Consider the following 16,220-nt stretch of genomic DNA (forward strand, 5'->3'; position numbering starts at 1 on the left):
GAATACAGACTTAATTCCCGTGTTTCCCATCCCGATAAAACTTCCCCATCCAGGTGCAACCCCATCCCTCCATACACAGAACCTCTCCAAAGAGCTATTTCCTCATTCACTGGCCTTCTCTGCTCTTGCTCCCATCCCCATTCCTCTACTGTGGTTGCTCCCGAGTTGGTTTGGAAGTTGGCCATTTTGACGAATCCAATGAATACTTCTCTGTACACCTCTAAAATTCAGTCTTTACTTCTAAATCATGTGTGACCCTTCTAAAGCTTCAGTGGAGAACCCAAGGTGTTTACTTGGGTGTGGGGTTCAAGTGCGACACCATCCCCCCCACAGCAGGTAGCTTCTTCAGCCTCCCAGCATTTGTCCCCCACCCCCTCCACCCTTGACTGTTCAGAGTCTTTCCTACACATGCATAGTTCAGGCCTCAGCCAAGGATTTGAGGGCAGTTTAGATGTGCAAACGGGGTCTCCCTCAGTAGTGATTCCTTCTTTTCCAGGATATTCTTCCTCAGTATCCAGCCATTCTGACAGTCTCCAATTTCTCCCTCAGTTCCTCAATCCAGCACTAGTTTTCTGCTTGGTTCTATCCACTGTGCATTGTGTGGATTGAGGGAAAGCCATCGGAAAACATACATTTCACTCAGCATATTCTTTCCTTTCAAAGGTCACATCCTTTCCCATTTCTATCTGCTTTTGGTTGCTCCCCAGTACCATCAACAGTTGCTTTTTTATCTTATAATTATTCTGGGAAGCTTAGTGTGATACATGCTATTCCACTGTTACCAGAACCAAAACTCTCAGAATATCTTTTTACAGTATAACTTGAATCATGTCATTCCTTTGTTAAAACCCTTAGGGGCTTCATTTTACACTTAAAGTGTAGAATGCACCATTGCCTACAGTGTACCATTGAATCTGATCCTATATACTTCTCCATCCTCAGCTCAGGGCCACTGCTCTCCTTTCACATTTCACTCACTTCATTCCAGTTGTCTGCCTCACCAGAGGGCCTTTGAGCATGATGTCTCCTGTTCCTAAGCAGCTCATCTCCCAGTTGAGCTTCCATTCCATCATTTCAAGCATGGCTTCCATTCCATCATTTCTCTGTTTATAAATGCCTATTTATTTATTTATTTATTTATTTATTTATTTTGAGAAAGAGAGAGCGAACGAGAATAGGGGGTGGGGTAGAGAGAGAGGGAGAGAGAATCCTAAGCAGTCTTCGCCCTGTCAGCACAGAGCCCAGTGTGGGGCTCAAACTCACATTCCATGAGATCATGACCTGAGCCAAAATCAGGAGTCAGACACTTAACTGGCTGAGGCACCCAGGCACACTCTCTCAGTTTATTGATGTTTTTAATGTTTATTTGTTTTGAGAGAGAAGAAGGAGGGGAGGGGCAGGGAGAGAGGATTTCAAGTAGCCTTCATGCTGTCCATGCAGATTCCCATGTGGGGCTCTATCTCACAAACAGTGAGATCATGACCTGAGCCAAAATCAGCAAACACTTAACTGACTGAGCCACCCAGGCGCCCATGTCATTTCTCAGTTTAGACAGCACTTTTTCCTCACAGCCTTATCTGAAGTAGGCACGTGTTGAGTCTCATTTTCTGCTATAACACTTCTTTACGTCATAGCACTTTCAAGAGTTTGTAATTTGCGTAATCGCTTGAACAAACTAGGATAATCTTGGGACACCTGGGTGGCTCAGTCAGTTAAGTGTCCAGCTTCAGCTCAGGTCGTGATCTCTAATTTGTGGGTTCAGGCCCCCCTTCAGGCTCTGTGCTGACAGCTTAGAGCCTGGAGCCTGCTTCAGATTCTGTGTGTGTGTCTCTTTCTCTGCCCCTCCCATTTGTGCGCTTGTGTGCGCTCTCTCAAAAATGAATAAATATTAAAAGAAAGAACACTTGGAAAGAAATCTAAGTAGGATAATATTTGTGAGGACAGGTACAATGCCCATCTTTTCTTTTCCAGTCTTGGTGCCTGGACTAGTGCAGTGTTTGGCAGAGAAGTGATGTTTAATAAATAAGAGGTAGGTAAAGCTGCAGAATTAAGCTAGGCATGTTAGAACTTTGGGAATCTATAGAAGGAAAAAGAAATCACTTAATTAAGAATGTTCAGCACCTTTATGCAGCCATACCCACCCTATTCAGTTTTGAGATAAAGGTTGAAACCATTTGATTCAACCCGAACCTCCTTGTATATTTTTCCTTGCTCCAGTCTACAACTACCAGCTTTGTTACTTATTTTCTCATCATGACTTCATTCTGGCCTCTCAGATTTAGTACGCCTTTGTTCTTTTTGCCTCTTATTTTGGGTCACCCTAACCCAGTTGCCATTTTTTTCTGAATAATACACCCATAGGTATAAAAAAAACCTATCATAGAAAAGTAGGAATAGGATGGCTAAAATAGCATGATTGGCAGAAAATGAATTTGAACTTAAAAGCAAGCAAGATCACAGAAGACAAGATTCTACTAAATGACTGACTGATGCAGGGGTACCCAGAAGTTATGACACATAAACCTTAATATTATTTGGCTCTACCTCGCTTTCTGGTTTCATCTTGTAACCCCTCCTTTCCTCACCATGTGTCAGCCATACTGTTTTCTCAGTTCTTCAAACATACCAAATCTCCCCACCAAGGCCTTTGCTTATATTGTTTATTCTCTGTCTGGAATGCTCTTTTTTCTATTTTTATCATGGCCAGCTTCTCAATTTTAGGTCTCCGCTTATGTTACCTCTCATGGAGGCCTTGTCTGACATACCCAGCCTTCCTAAAATAGGTACCCCTCATCCCCTTTATTTTCTTCTTATCTTTTTATTTATTTACAGCTCTTCTAATAAATTGCCTGTTTTGGGGTGGGGCAGTCTCTTGCCCCCCCCCCTTTTTTTTTTTTGGTCCTGTGAGGATAGGGACCACTCTGGATTTATGTATCATTGTATCCCTAGCCTCTTAATACAATGACTGATACATAACTAGCATGTAGTAGATAGCTGTTGAATGTGTGAATAAATGAAAGAATGAATAATGGTTTAAAGTATTAATATATGACCAATCTGCTTTTTGAACAGAATTGGATAAAATTTTTTTAAGAAATCATGAAGACATTTCCAAACTGATAGCTCAGTTGCAACTATATGACAATGAGTTAGAAAGTATTTCTTTTTTGCCTTAAAAAATAAAAGAATAGAAAGCACACACACACAATACCCCCCCCCAAAAAAACAGAAAAATTTATAAACTTTCCCAGGTTTTAGTCCTATCACCTCCCTCCACCTAACTCTCCCCGCCACACAATTGATAAATTGATCAGAATGCTTCAAGATGCATTTAAGTTATAAAACTGCCTTATAGCATATACATTACCAAGGCAGAAAATGTTAGAGATTTTGGCAACATGTTGGATTAAGAATACAGCTCTCCTGGTTATAAACGCCTAGAGATATGTTTAATAAAATGTAATTAGAGAACTTTATATTACAGAGGTGAGCTTTAAAGAAAGAAAAGGAAGTTCTCAGGTGCCAGAAACAAGTGGGGCCTGGAAGTTTTGGTGGCTTGCTCACTGGACTACCAAGCATAGCCTTGAGTTTTAGAGTCAGTTGGACCCAAGGCGAGGCCTTGGATTTGCCTGCTGTGGGAAGTTAAACTGCGCTCTGTCTTTAGACCCACAAAGATACCCAGAAAGCTGTATCCTCAGTGAAAGGGAGTGGATCCACCATGCTTTTAAGTGCCAGAAGACCCAACTACAAGTGGCATAAAGGATTTATTATCTCACATAACAACATATCTGGAAATAGGTCATACCCAGGGTTAGTTAATTTAGGGACCCAACAACATCAACAAGAATATAGGGGCTTTCCATCTTTTCTATCCTGTTATTCTTAATTCTGTATGATTTTTCCATTTGTGGTTGCATAATGGCACCAGGGATTCCAGGGATCATACCCAGTCACAGTAGTGACTAGCAAAGATGAGAAGGTCTTCTAGACTCTTCTGTTTACAAGGAAAACTTGCCCTCAGATGGTCCTCCCACCAGGAGTTTCCATTGACTAAGACTGGTTCTCATGCTTGTACCTATACCAGCTTTTAGCAAGAAGAATGAGGCTATCATGATTATCTTAGGCTGATTATGAGTCTCCCTCGAGGTCTGGGCAAAAGGGCTCCTAAACTGAACATGTAGGAAGATGATCCCGATGATCAAGATAAAAGGGAGAAGGCAACAAATTAACAAAATACTAGTACCAGACCAGGAATAATCTTTCTGGAAGCTGCTAGAGAAACAAATTTAAAAATACTCTGAAAGCTCACCTCCACACCCATAGGCTTGAGTCTTTCAGGCAGTGGGGGAGGGAGAATCTTCACTGCAAATTCTAAAGAAGTGATAATCCGAAATTATGAAACACATGCAAGAACTTCAGAGAATGACAGTCTGAAAAAGAGTATAAAAATGTTTAAATGACTGAAAATAAAACACAGAATAAAAACTACAGGAAAGAATAAGGCACCATGGGGACATAATGGAAGAGTAACCAAAATAACTTCAGAAATGAAAAATGTTGGTCATTGAAAATCAAAAGTTTAAAATAGAAGATTAGACGTAGTTAAAAGAGGGAATTACTTAACCGAGAGGAAATTACCCAGAATGAAGCCCAGAGAGATGAGCTGGAATATATGAAATAAAGATTAATAGATATGTCTGTAGGCCTAATTGAAATTCCAAAAAGAGATTACCAGAGAGAAGTAGGGGGAGAGAGAATATATTTGAGGAAATACAAAATTTTCTACAACAGTTGGAAGATACAAAGTTTCACATTAGGAATCACAATGAGTTCCAACCAGGATACATTAAATCCACACTGACAGTGTATGGTAATAAATCTGCAGAACTCCAGAAATAAAAGACAGAGCCTCTTAAAGGAATGGCAGTTAGACTACAGTAGCCTTCTCAACAGTAATATTTGCAGTCAGAAGAAGTGTGGCAAAGTCTACATTCAAAGTGCTGAGTAAAAAATAATAATGAACCTAGGGTTCTAGACCTTTTATTCACATTATAGGTAAAATCAAGATTGTCCAAACAAAGAAAGGCAGTTTATTACTCACCTTTGCAGAAAGAGCTACTAAAAGATTGTAATTCAGTAAGAAAGAAGTTGAACCTAGAAGAAAGAGGTGGGTTGTAGGAAGCAATGATAAAAATCAGAATTGTTATACATATGTGTAAATCTAAAGTATTATAAAAATATCATAATGTTTTATTTTGAGGCCCATAAGAAGAAAACTACAACTCTGGATGAAAAAGCATGGATATGGGAGGAGGTGATTTGATTTAAAGCCTTTCTAAGGTTTTTGTATTTTTCAGGAGGAAGGTAAAACATCAAGTAACTGTAGACTTACACTAAGGCAAGGATACACATTACTATTTGTATTTTAAATTAAAAAAAAAATTTTAAAGGAATCTATACACCCATCATGGGGCTGGAACTCGCAATCCCCAGATCAAGAGTTGCACGCTGTATCAACTGAGCCAGCCAGGCTTCCCTCAGCAGAACAAGCTGAGGATTGCTGGAGGGGCAGGGGAGGCGGGGATGGGTTAAATGGGTGATGAGCATTAAAGAGGGCACTTTTGGGGATGAGCCCTGGGTGTCATACGTATAAGAGATGAGTCACTGGGTTCTGCCCCTGAAGCCAAAACTACACTCTGTTAACTCACTTGAAATTAAATTAAAAAAAACTAAAATATATATATATATATATAATAAAATAAATCTAAAAGTGTATGTTTTTAAATTAATGGATATTTTAAATTTAATATATCATCTTAACTGATTTATTTTTACCTAATTCATATTGCTAAAGCCAAATATTGTTTCTTGTTCTCTAGTTCATTAGTCCTCAAAACTTGTTCAGATGGTGACCTACTGCTAGGTCATGATGAGCTCTCTGATACGTCACATCCCTTTAACTTTTCTCCTTCAGTCGCACAAAAAAAATATCATGATTCAGCTTCAGTGGTAGCACTTTCTCGCCAGCATCTGGGAACTGACTAATTATTAATAAGCTAATTATTATAATAATAAACTAATTATTTCATTTCACTCTTTTGGGGACCCGAGTAGGTTAAGTAGCATGTCCTGTCATGTCTGCAACATGTCTTATAGTTTTCTTTTATTCTCCCTATTATGAAAGTTAATGAATTATCAACATGTAAGCTTTTCTTATAATCATGATTTTGGTATTTAGGATGATTTTTACCATTACATCAGTGTAAAGTATTTTATTAAGGTTTGTTAAGAGATTTAACTATCTGGTATTGCTTTGGGGATATATTGTTTATAAGCAGTGGGTGTAGTTTCTATCTATGGAGCATGTGCTATGTTTCATGTACTTTACTCGGTGTATTTTAAATCTCTCTTGTTCTCTGTTATCTCAGTTACTTATTTAGTTAATTACTTACTTATTATTATCAGTTTCTGTGGGTCGTGGATCCAGACCCTGCTCCCCTGCATCCTTTCTTTCAGAGTCTGACCAGGTTGCAGTCGAGGCATTGGCCAGGCCTGTAGTGTTATCTGAGAGCATGACTACAGAAGGATCCACTTCCAAGTTCATGTGGTTGTCGGCAGGGTTCAGTGCAGGCAGTTGGATTGAGGGCCCCAGTTTCTTATGGTCTCTGGGCTGGAGGCAAGGTTGGCAGTTTCTTGCCATGTGGGCCTCTCCACAGGGCAGCTCACAGCTTGGCAGCTTGCTTCATCAGAGCCAGCAAGAGCATGGGCTAGCAGATGGAAATTGGAACGTTCTGTAACTTGACCTCTGAAGTGATATCCCATCACCTTAGTTGTGTTCTGTTGGTTAGAAGTAAATGATCCTGGGGATCAATGGGGACCATTTTAGAGCCATAATATCCTAAACAGCTTTATGAAATAGCTTTTATTCAAACTAGCATCTAAGGCTCAGAGGTATCAAGAAATTATTAAGGTCACAGCTTGTAGAAGTGTAGATTTTGAATAAGACCTAGGTCTTTTCTAATTCTACTGTCTATTATGTTTTATTTAACCAAACTGATGATCTAAGGGATCAACTAGGAAATTTAGAATGCTGCAGATTCACATACCAAAATAAATCTGTTAAATTCCTTAGAACCCCTTAGAAATATCATGGGTAGAGTGACTATTGTTAATTAAATTCATCATAAATTAAAATTCCCTATTTGTTTTTAGCCACTGAATTGAATTTTAGGCAATAGGAGAGTTCAGAAAATTATTGATTTAGTTTAGAGTTATAGTGGTTGATAATGGCATTGATGTTTTCCAGAGTGCCATAATTAATAAATTTGAACTTTATTATTACTAGAGTGACCTTAAAATTATTAGCTTAAAATCCAGAATTGTTTAAACAATTCTTAAGAAATATTTTATACTCTACATAGACTGTTTCTTAACTTTTTTGGATTATGGACTGTTAGAATAATCTGATAGGAGATAAACCTTCTCCCAAAAAAGTTCTCATATGCAAAATTTTTTCATCGAATTTAGCTGTTGTGATGTTATGACTGCACTCCAACCCACTCATGATTCAGGGACATGTCTGTGAAATCACAGATTAAGAACTTGATTCAAAGAGTTTTCTATTATGTGGAAAATAGACACACACTAGAATATTATTCAGTCATTAAAAAAAGGAAATCATGCCATTCACAACAACACAGATCTGGAAAGTATAATACTAAGTGAAATAAGTCAGAGAAAATACCATATGATTTCACTCACATGTGGAATTTAAGACACAGAATAAACAAAGAAGATAAAAGGAGACAAACCAAAAAACAGACTGTTAACTGTAGACAACAAGTAGATTGTTATCAGGGGGGAAAAGGGGATGGGTGAAATAGGTGAAGGGGATTAAGAGTATACTTACCTTGGGGCGCCTGGATGACTCATATGATTAAATGTCTGATCCTTGATTTTGGCTCAGGTCATGATCTCACAGTTCTTGAAATTAAGCCTCACATTGGGCTGTGTGCTCACAGTGTGAAGCCTGCTTGGGATTCTCTCTCCGTCTCTCCCCCGCTCCCTCCCTCCCTCTCTCTCTCTCAAAAAAAAAAAAAAAAAGAAGTATATTTGTCTTGATGAACATGGAATAATGTATAGAATTGTTGAATCACTGTATTGTACACCTGAAACTAGTATAAGCTATATACTAGTAATGCTGTATGTTACCTATGCTGGAATTGAAATGAAAATTAAAAAAATAAATAAATGCTTTATGCCATTTGAATAAAAAACCTTAAAGTGTTTGTTTTTCTTAGAGTGCAAGCCAGGAGAAGGGTGGAGGGCGGGGGAGGGAGGGAGGGAGGGAGGGGAAGAGAGAGAGAGAGAGAGAGAGAGAGAGAGAGAGAGAGATGATCTTAAGGAGACTCCATGCTGTCTCTGTGGAGCCTGATGTGGGGCTTGATCCCAAGATCCTGAGATCATGACCTTAGCTAAAATCAAGAGTGAGGCACTGAACTGACTGAGCCACCCAGGTGCCCATTCTGGTGTTTTCTGATGATGAGAAAACATTAATTTTAGGGAAAATAATTTTCATTTACTAGTCCTAAAAGAGATTATAAAATTTTTATTAAAAAACAAAGTTTTTTTGTTTCCTAAGCATTAAAATTAGAAGTTATTGTACCTTTTTTTTTCTAGCCCTCTAAACAGTTCCTGACATATACTACGTGCTCAACAAATATTTAATAAATTAATGAATTAATTTCAGAATATCAAATAAAACACTTATAAAATACTTTTTTCTGGCTGGGAAAATGAAACTTTCTCATTTGAATGGTACTGATATTTGACATCAGAAACCTGACCACAGGCATTTTAAGGTGCATGTTATTTTATTGTCATGTTTGAATATAAGTTCAAATTAGTGTTTTTATATTTTAAGGTAAATGAACATTTGAAAGACATTATGGAACAAGAACAGAAATTGAAAGAACATCACACAGTTGAAGCTCCAGGAGGTCAAAAGGTATATATTTCAAAGAAAATAAGGTGCCTTTATGAGACTGTGTATACTCACATATATGTATTGTTTGGGAAGTACATATATTAATTAATAAATATGTTCATTAAATTACTTATTGGTGATGTTAAGTGTGCCCTAGAAAGCAGGTCATAAATACTAAGTAAGTAGAAGTGCAAAATGAAGGTTAATTGGGTGAAGGTGTTTCGGAAAAATTGTTAATGATTAGAACTCAATTTGTGGAGTACTTTTGGCAGAAATAATGGTTTTGCCTTTGGCAAAATGTATGAAACAACAAGAACACATTTTCAGTGTACCAGCCATACAATTACTCATAATAAGACTAACCTTTTAAATACATTTCAGGAATTGTAAGTTGTACATATGGTTATTCTGTGAAGAAAGAAGAAATGTTAATATGGAATCATTTTTTAAAAATTCATGTGGCTTTTAGAGTTTCCTTCTTTGAAAATTTGTGTTTTTGTTATAATGAGAGCTCTTATTATGTTGGGTAGCATTTGAATTGAATTGAAGTATAAGAAATTAGAATTATTCAGAGACCTTATTTTCCATTTGGATTATTTCAACTTTATTACTACACAGTTTTTCTATTCATTTTGGGCTAGTGCTCCTGGTCACTGATACCTGTGTAAGAAGAGAAAGACAAAATAGAAAGGAAAGGGAAAACTATTTTGTATATTATCAACTTCAGTAGAAAACTTGTGGGAGACCACCTAAAATTTTGTCTAAACTTGGTATTTTGGGATCACTGTGAATTCCCTCATTTAGCTTACTGACTAGTTCCTGAAAATAGTGTCCATACTTGATTCTTCATCTTAACTTTGTCGATATCCTTTCCCTTAGATCAGAATGGAAATCTTTTTTTTCATCTCCCAGATCACATATTTCATTTCCCCCTTCTACCCCCTTCTGCCTCTCTCTCTTCCCTCCTGCTTCCTCCCATCCTTTCCTATTAGTTTCCCTTCTTTTCTCTTTCTCATCCCGTAGGAGTTGAAACCTCTGCCCCCAGTTTTGCTCCTGACTAATTGGAAATATGTTAAGATGGCATCATCCTAAGTTATAACAGTAATGGCCTTTTCCCATAGAAATCTTGTTTATTATACATGATGACTAAATCCTGTAGTATTTCATACACATCATGAAGTAAATAGGGATTTTATATGCTGGCCTAGGACCCAATAAACATTATTTCTTTGGGGATAAATGCCATTTATATTCCAAACAGAGTAAGTAAGCTTTAAGAAAAGCTGTATGGAATCTGGACACTATTTGTATTACACCACTTTGATGCTTTTTTAAACGATTTTTTAAGTTTATTTATTTTGAGAGAGAGAGAGAGGGAGGGAGAGAGAGCATGAATAGGGGAGGGGCAGAGAGAGATGGAGAGAGAGAGAATCCCAAGCAGGCTCTGCACTGTCAACACAGAGCCCGACATGCGGCTTGAGCCCATGAACCATGGGATCATGACCCGAGCCAAAACCAAGAGTTGGATACTTAACCGACTGAGCCACCCAGGCGCCACTACCACTTTGATGTTTTAATAGCACTTCCCCATGCAATTTCACATATTAACCTCATGACCAATATTTGTTGAGTGAGTGAGTAAATGAAGGAATGAATGTGATTCATTTTTAAATATGTGGATTAATATGTTTTTATTTTAGCACAATACATATTTTTATTCTCAAATGAATTTTCTTTTTTTCCCATTTTTTTAAAAATGTTTTTTATTTATTTCTAGGAGAGAGAGATTGAGACAGCATGAGCAGGGGAGGGTCAGAGAGAGAGGGAGTCACAGACTCTGAAACAGGCTCCAGGCTCTGAGCTGGCAGTCAGCACAGAGCCCAGCACGGGGCTCGAACCCACGAACTGCGAGATCATGACCTAAGCGAAAGTCGGATGCTTAACCGACTAAGCCACCCAGGCGCCCCTCTTTTTTTCCCATTAGAATCTCTGAAATTTTTGTTGAGTGATTGAGTAAATGAAGGAATGATTCATTTTTAAATATGTGGGTTAATACATATTTTTATTTTAGCACAATACATATTTTTATTCTCAAGTGAATTTTCTCTTTTTTCCCATCGTTAGAATCTCTGAGAATTTCACAGAGACAGCGTCAATTTTACATTGTCTTACTGCAAAGTACAGGTGTCATCATTACGAAGAACCACTTTGTGACAGCATAAACTAGGGAAAGAAATCTCTATTACCGAACACTGAGATTTTTGGCATTTGAACTAGTTAGTTTGACTGGAAATGTAATCGTTTCATTCTTGATTTTTATTCCTTAAAAGCAACATTCTTGATCCTTTCCTCCTTGTAGGGATGAGAGATAGCATGACTTTGCTCTTCCTTATTGCTGTACGATTGGTAAGAAGTTGCCACGCCGGGCACCTACTTAAGCTAGCCTGCCTAGTGACCCAGGTGCTAGCCTGTTGTGTGTGATTTATCCAGCTCTAGACAGAGCCTATGGTGTTGGATATTTCTTCCCTTTTGTTCTTGCCTACCTATTCCCAACTTAGATGTCCAGTAAAATCTTATTTTATGAAACTTTTTTTTATAGCCATCTTGTTGGTAAAATATATACATACGTTGAGGGATACTTGCACGGTATGTTGTTAGTGCTGGACCAAAATTAGAATTCCAAAGCTATTTCTTTAGATTTTTACATCTGCTTATGTTATATTTCTGACTGTTGGATTGGTTGGTGTCCTTAAAAGGAAGGAAGTTTTAAGCAGTGCCATGTTTTAGGAAATGGTTTTGTTTAAACAGTTTACTAATGTTATTTTCTGTTTTCTTTTCAAGTTGCTCTTTTTGCTTTTAATATTCCTTTTTACTCTAAAGAGGATGCTCAGTTAAATACGAATTTCAGATAAACACCAAGAAATTTTTGGTGTAAGTTGCACGAACATTTCATATTTTTATTTGCTAAATCTGGCAACCCTACTTAAAAGGTGTCTAAAGTTTATAGCCATGACATTAAGCCCAACGTTCATTCTCTCTTAAGGAGTTTGTACAGAATGTTATGACACAATGAGTATAAACTTAAAGTAGAATAGCTCTGCCACTGACTAGCTTCATGACTTTTACCAAGGCACTTGACCTCTCTGGGCCTCATTTTCTTTATCTACAGAAATTTAAAAGTTGAATTAAATGGTTTCTAAGTTCTGTGACTAAAATGACTCTCAAATTTTTTCCTTCTCAATATGTAAAATTAAAAGGAATTCAAAGCAAAAGGTTAGTGAAAATATTAAGTAGTTGGTTATCATAAACTTTCATATATGTATATTTACTTGTAGATTTATGATAACTGTGAGAGTGAAATACCTAAGGTTTTCTAGAAGATTTGGGACTTGAATATGGCCTTAGTTGGTTCTATGGTATTTGCAAAGGAGGACACTAGGTCAAAGGGAATAACATAAGTTACAAGTAAAAGGAATGTTTGGGAATTAGTAAGTAGACCATTTGGATATTCTTGGGTTTGTATTCTTAAATTTACAGTATTAACTCTATAGAGAGTAAAGTTTGTTTCTTGTGGTATTAAAAGATACAGGTCTACTCAGTGCAGCATTCTCCACTTTTAATATAGAAATACTGGTGAGATATTTTCTAGATGGGTGGGAATTGGATGAAGGAATTACCTTTGGAGAAAAGAAATTAACTGAGCTCTAGTTGCTTTTCATTTAAAGGTATAGTTTCCAAATAGCCACACTCTCCCCAGCGAGACAGTGGGTGAATGCTTCCACATCTTTGCTTGATTACCTCAGCCCATATGCATTTCAACTTTGACCAAAATTCCTTAGCAATTAAAAACTATGACCTACTTTTAAAATTCTGTTTGTTCAAACAGTACTTTAGATACTATTTGAAAGAAATTTTTTTAATAACTTTAAATTTTTTTAAGTTTTCTTAAATCCAGTTTTGTTTGTTTCTTTTCTAAGTAAGCTCTTAAGCTTTGTGCCCAACGTGGGGCTTAAGCTCATAACCTAAGATCAAGAGTCATATGCTTTACTGACTGAGCCAGCCAGGCACCCCAAAAGAAAGATTCTGAAGTAGAATACATTTGGGAAATGCCACCTTGTCTGTGCTCCTTTAAAAATGTTACAACCCATTTTAGCACATTGAAGGCCCACTTAAGAATGTTATTAATGTTCTAATATAGTCTATCATTCTCAGAGACATCATTTGATTTGATTCTTAGACTTATTTTCCTGGTTTCTTTTTCATACCATTATTTTAGTCCAATAATTTTGAAGACTTGACCTGTCTAAATTAGATCATTTTTAAGGAATTCTACCCCTAAGATTCTATTCTATGATTATAGGTTATTCTTGTGTAGACTTTTGTGGTCAGTGCTGATTCATTTCTTTATACCTATTGCCAGTATACTTTTTTTCTTTCATAGTCATTTACTCTTGGTTACTGGTAAAGCAACTTCCCAATCTATAATATGCCTCTGTTGTCTTATCAACGTGTTTAGTTAAATGAGGAACTTGGCACTTTAAACATATTTAAAACCCAGAGGTGGTACCATGACATTTTTCATTCTCCAAGCAATGTTTTATAAAGGTGACTGCCCTGGAGAGACTTAAATATGGTTAGATATCCTACTACTATGATTTTCATCTTTGCCTAAGAGTGCTGTAAAAAATTAGATTTCTTTAACAGGTCTATAGATCCTGTGCATTTGGATACAGACTTTACAAAGATTTGGATTGGTATAGACTTAATATAACATTTTTAAAAATATTTATTTCTTTTTGAGAGAGAGAGAACACATGCACCACAAACATGGTAGGGGCAGAGAGAGAGAGAGAGAGAGAGAGAGAGAGAGAGAGGGAGACAGGATCCAAAGCAGGCTTCAGACTGTCAGCACAGAGCTCGACACGGGGCTCAAACTCATGAACTGTGAGATCGTGACCTGAGCTGAAGTCAGACGCTTAACTGACTGAGCCACCCAGGTATCCCATTAATGTAGCTTTTTAAGAACATTTTTTTTTTTGACTTCTGAAAGATTTCAAGATAGAAAGAACCTGTATACTCTTGACCCAGATTCATCAATCTAACATTTTGCCACATTAACTTTCCTTCTATATATCTGTGTGTATGCATGTATGTATGTATATATACACACACACATACATCACACACAAACATATCTATGTAAATGTTTCTGAAACATTTGAAAGAGGGTTGCGTACATCATATCTCATTATCCCTTCATGCTTCAGTACGTATTTCCTAAGATCAAGGCTGTTTGTTTATATAACCAAAGTACAGGTGATTTGATGTCAGAATAATACTTTGATCACACTTACAGCCTATATTCCACTTTTGTTACTTGTCCCAGTAGCACTCAATTACACATTATAATTTTCTTTTTCCCTGCAAGATCATGTCATGCATTTAGTGGTCATATCTGTAGTCTTCTTTAAATGGGACTGCTTCCTTAGCTATTCTTTTTTTGCTCATGACCTTGACATTTTAAAGAATATCCCTCAATTTGTTTTCTTCTCATATCTCCTCATAATTAAACTGAAATTCTGTTTTCCTAGACTGGAATGCTATATAAATTGTGTCCTTCTCACAGTATTATATCCAGAGTACATGATACCCATTTGCCCCTACTAGGTGATATTTTCATTAGTTGGTTAAGATACTGTCTGGTTTCTTCACTTCATGGTTATTATTTTTCTTTTATAAGTAATTTGAGATGACATACTTTGATATTTATATTTGACCCTTGAAAAATGCAGTGTCTTAGGGGTGCCAACCACCTATGCAGTCAGAAATCTGGTTATAACTTTTGACTCCCCAGAAACTTAGCCACTGATAGCCTACTCTTGACTGGAAGCCTTACTGATAACATGAAGTGTTAATTAACACATACTTTGTATGTTATATGTGTTTTATACTGTAGTTTTATGATGAAGTAAGCTAGAGAACAGAAAATGTTATTTAAAAAATCCTAAGGAAGAGAAAATATATTTCCAAGATGGTACTGTATTTATCAAAAAACCAAACCGAAACGAAACAAAACCATATGGAAGTGACCTATGCAGTTTCAAGCCTGTATTTTTCCAGGTCAACTGTACTAATTTGCTCAATCCTACAATATGTATATAGTAGTTTCAGAGTTGCTATGTGTTTACCAATATGAAAAAGAAACCACTGAAGAGTTTAAGATTTGTTTGCAATTCTTTTTTCTTTTCTTCTTCTTTTTTTTTTTGATTTGTTTTACCCTTTTAATGCTTTTATATGTTTTCCAGTTGTATTGAGATGTAATTGACATATAGCACTGGTTGTTAGCTAATATCCATCATCTCATGAAGTACAATATAAATCTTCTTTCTTTACATTGATAGTAAGTATATGGTCAGAATGCCGTGTTCTAAAGTTGCTTGGGTTCTGCTCCATACACACTTCATTGTAGTTATGTTTTTCCTTTGAAATATATTTGGGTTTACTTGTTTCTGTTTTCATATGGTTTTAATGGCTTTTTTGCACCATCCTTGTTGATTTGATTTTGTGTTTTGAATATATAGAACATTGTATTTTTCCAAATTATATTAATTCCAAAAGTTGAAACTACACAAAAGTCCTACTCAGAAAGGTATTCCTCTCTCCTCTTATCTCTTCTACCTCTTTTCTCCCCCTCACTCCCCACTAACCCTTGTGGGTTGTGAGTAATCAGTGGGTTTATCCTTGATTTTGTTTTTACAGAAGTAAGCATATATTGTTTTTTGTTATATATATATGTTTGTTTCTTTCCCCTCTAACAAAATATATTTAATCTTTTGCAATCTTTTGCATTAACAGTATATCCTGGAAATTAGTCCATACAGTCCCTAGATGTCTTCCTCATCTTTTTTTTTTTTTTTTAGCACAGTGCTCTGTTCTGTATGTACCATAGTTTCTTCTACCACTTTCCTATGGGCGTTTAAGTAATTTTTAGTATCTTGCAATTAGAAATAATACTACAAAGAATAATGTCCTTTTGTATTCTTGGATTTTCAGGGTAAATACCCTAGGACTTGGATTGCTAGATTGGAAGGTAAATGCATTTGTAGTCTTGGTACCTAGTGCCAAAGTCTCCAAGGGGTTTGTATCATTTTACGCTCCTATCAGCAGTGCACCTGCTCTCTTCTTGGACCTGCAGAAGAGCAGAGATTTGGGTCACAGCTATGACTAACTCCTT

The 16,220-nt window shown here is 36.7% G+C and overlaps 1 protein-coding gene across 4 annotated transcripts in view; it reads left to right on the top strand.

Annotated features, from left to right (window-relative positions):
- CAMSAP2 (calmodulin regulated spectrin associated protein family member 2) overlaps window positions 1-16,220 on the top strand; it is a 116,529-nt gene that overhangs the window by 67,637 nt on the left and 32,672 nt on the right. For all 4 annotated transcript variants that reach the window (XM_039227511.1, XM_039227508.1, XM_039227509.1 and 1 more), the window contains exon 4: window positions 8,924-9,007. In XM_039227511.1, coding sequence (XP_039083442.1) covers window positions 8,924-9,007 — 84 coding nt within the window. The remainder of the gene's footprint in view (window positions 1-8,923; window positions 9,008-16,220) is intronic.

The sequence above is a fragment of the Hyaena hyaena genome, unplaced genomic scaffold (assembly GCF_003009895.1).
Source record: "Hyaena hyaena isolate Hyena2069 unplaced genomic scaffold, ASM300989v1 scaffold_28, whole genome shotgun sequence".
Lineage (NCBI taxonomy): Eukaryota > Metazoa > Chordata > Mammalia > Carnivora > Hyaenidae > Hyaena > Hyaena hyaena.